General features: G+C 35.1%; 1 protein-coding gene across 1 annotated transcript; it reads right to left on the bottom strand.

Annotated features, from left to right (window-relative positions):
* Positions 1–1,480: 1,480 nt before the first annotated feature.
* LOC121499466 (28S ribosomal protein S36, mitochondrial-like) lies at positions 1,481–1,913 on the bottom strand. Its single transcript, XM_041770074.1, has one exon. It carries the CDS (start codon positions 1,911–1,913, stop codon positions 1,605–1,607), a length of 309 nt encoding a protein of 102 aa, XP_041626008.1. The 3' UTR covers positions 1,481–1,604.
* Between the last annotated feature and the right edge of the window lie 1,140 nt (positions 1,914–3,053).

Here is a 3,053-nt window from a genome sequence, read left to right on the forward strand (position 1 = left end):
TTCCTAGGGTATAAAATAAACATAATTTGCATAAGCAGTGGCAGTCAGGTCACTCAGACAGCCACATGTGGCAGTGCACAATTCCAACAGACAGCTTGAGCAGATGTTTATGCCTATGGGGACAAGGTTGCAGAATTTACAGAGAAAGACTTCCATAAATATCCATTGAATGACTTCAAATAACCTATCGACAGCCAGCCCTGTCTGTTCCATAGTCATGTGTATATCATTTCACCCACAGTCCCAAGGATACCAACGAGGCACTGGCTTTCTTGAAATTTATTCAAGACTCTTAGAGCTAAGGAGACCCTAATGAATTATCTCACTTTATCAATGTTAATATTTCTAATATTTCTCATGCTAAGGTACCATGATGAAATAAAGCCCAGTGATGATAAATAGCTCATGAAAACTACAGGGGAACTAAAAGTATTTTTAAGGTGTAAAAAAAAGCTATCTATCGATAGATGGTAACATTGTATGTTAACCAATAATTTCATTTCTGCACTTATAAATTACTTCTGAAACATGTAATTTAAAGAATTGATCAATATACCCACAATTAATAAAAATTTGAAGAATGAAAAATTCATAATTTACAATGATAATGTAGTCCTAGCATGTTCCACTTTGTTTTTTTTTTTTCAAGGTATGCAAGAAAATTTATTTAGTTTTGTGACGCTTTAGTTTCACAATAATGCATACCCTTGGCACTGTAAGCCCCTAAAGTTCCATAAATAGCTTTAATAAGGTAAATATTTAGGTTGATTTTAAGAGGCTTTCAGACATTAAGTTTGAGAAAGTTAGTGGTTTTCAGAATTTGTATACATGACAAAACAGTAAAATAAATCAAACAGTAAGACTTAACACCCTTAATAACATAGTAAGCTGCAATTTCTAATCAAACATCTCTTCCTAGATTATATTCATTTTGATCTCTTATTTTCCATTTTAAACTCTGGTATTTTCTTCTGAATATAGGTTACAAATAATCTTTTGTGTTAACTCCCAGTTTTAATACCACAAAGTTCCCTGTTTTACCTTAACTGTATTTTTATCATCTAGTGTGGGATATGCTTTTTAAACTAATTATACTCCAGTAATTTTGCGAATGAAAAAATGTTAAGAAAATAAAGAACAAATAATGGAGTCATTCTTTCACTAATCCTTATCCAGTTTCAGGAAAAATCATTCCCCCAAAGCAGCAATCTGTGTGGTAAATCTTTCCATGTCCGAAACAAAAGTGAAATTATGGGAAACCTATGATAGTTTACTGCATATTGTATGCTTTTAATAGCTCAACACTGGTAATACTTGATAATCGAGAGTAAATTAATAGGCCTAACATTTAAAAATGCATACTTTAATAATATATACTTTAGTAATATAAACAATTAGGTAAGCTTGTGAAGAAACTGACCAAGATAACATATATTAGGAGATACAAGTGTCCATCTAAATTTTCTATATTTTTTTCTTTTTTTTTTAACAGAGTATCTATTCAAGTTGTTTACTGTATAATTTCTCATGTGCCATTTTGGAAGTTCTTTATTGTAAAGACTATTCTTTTGTCTGATGACAAACAGCAGCCACACTGTCAGTGATTATTCCGGACCTCCACGTTGGATAAATTCAATTTCTTCTTGAGACACAAGTTTCCTTCTGTATTTCTGAGGTAATGTTTTTATTATTTCTGCAGTACGTGGTGGACCATGATGCATCAGCAAATCTGGTGATTTACTTCCCTTAGAATGCTGTGAAACTGAAGAAGAATGAGACGGTAGTCCTGCTGATCTCAAAACTTCTGATGCATTAGGTTTAGGATTGTCTCTTCTGCCAGGGAACCTTATTAATGGTGTACGTGGCTTGACTGCCTGAACCACCCTGCTGGGGGACGCCATCTTGCTGCCCATCGTGACCCCAGCCTGGGGCGGCTTCCGGGGCGCTCGCTCCGCGCGGAGATCGCGTGTCTCACTTTGAAAACGATTCACAACGTGCAGAAAATTTCTTTCCCAATAGGAATGTACATACTCAGTTTAGCCACAATTCTTTTGCTCTTAAGATGGTGCTACTATAAGATGAAACATTACAGAATTATTCACCATTCAAATTTCATTCAACAAATAGTTGCTGAGTGACTTATTAAGTGCTGAACACTGAATGTTACAAATACTGTGCTTCACTTCTTTGATTTCATTTTTTTTCTTTTTTGATTCAGTAAAATCTATTTCTCCTATAATACTGAGATCCAGGTGACTATTAGAATAGATTTTTTGAGTGTTAATACCTTCTTTTTTTCTATTTGATTACATAAATTTTGACAATCACATATGGTCCCATAAGAACTACCATCATGCCAAAGGTACTAAACATTTGCATTAGTCACAAATTCCTTCGTGACCCTACCCTAACCCTTGGAAACCACTTATAAGCTCCTTCTTTCTATAAATATACCTATTCTATAGTGTAATATAAAAGAAATCACACAGTATGTAACCTTTTGAGTCAGTTTAATTTGCCTCAGCATAAAGCTTTTGAGATTCATCCCACATTTTTGAACTTATTAGTAACTTATTCCTTCTACTGCTGGTTAGTATTCTATTCTATACTAGCTAATAAACATTTGGATTGTTTTCAGTCCTGGAGAATACTGAAAAAAAGCGTTTTATAATTTTATTTTTAAAGATTTATTTATTTTTATTTATTTATGATAGAGAGAGAGAGCGAGAGAGAGGCAGAGACACAGGAAGAGGGAGAAGCAGGCTCCATGCAGGCAGCCTGACACGGGACTCGGTCCTGGGACTCCAGGATCTGGCCCTGGGCCAAAGGCAGGCACCAAACCACTGAACCACCCAGGGATCCCCTGAAAAAAAAAGCTTTTATGAACATTTGTATTTATATCAACATATGGTTTCATGTCACTTGAACAAATACCCAGAAGTGGGATGGCTGGGTTGTATGGAAGTGTGTATTTAACTTTATAAATACACTGCACTGGGGCATCTGGGTGGCTCAGTCAGGTAAGCATCTGACTCTTGATTTTGGCTCAGGTC

Source organism: Vulpes lagopus, chromosome 10 (assembly GCF_018345385.1).
Source record: "Vulpes lagopus strain Blue_001 chromosome 10, ASM1834538v1, whole genome shotgun sequence".
NCBI classification, from domain to species: domain Eukaryota; kingdom Metazoa; phylum Chordata; class Mammalia; order Carnivora; family Canidae; genus Vulpes; species Vulpes lagopus.

What these genes read in the sequence shown, in the direction of transcription:
- LOC121499466 (XM_041770074.1), bottom strand. Translation starts at nt 1,913, where the DNA reads ATGGGCAGCAAGATGGCGTCCCCCAGCAGGGTGGTTCAGGCAGTCAAG.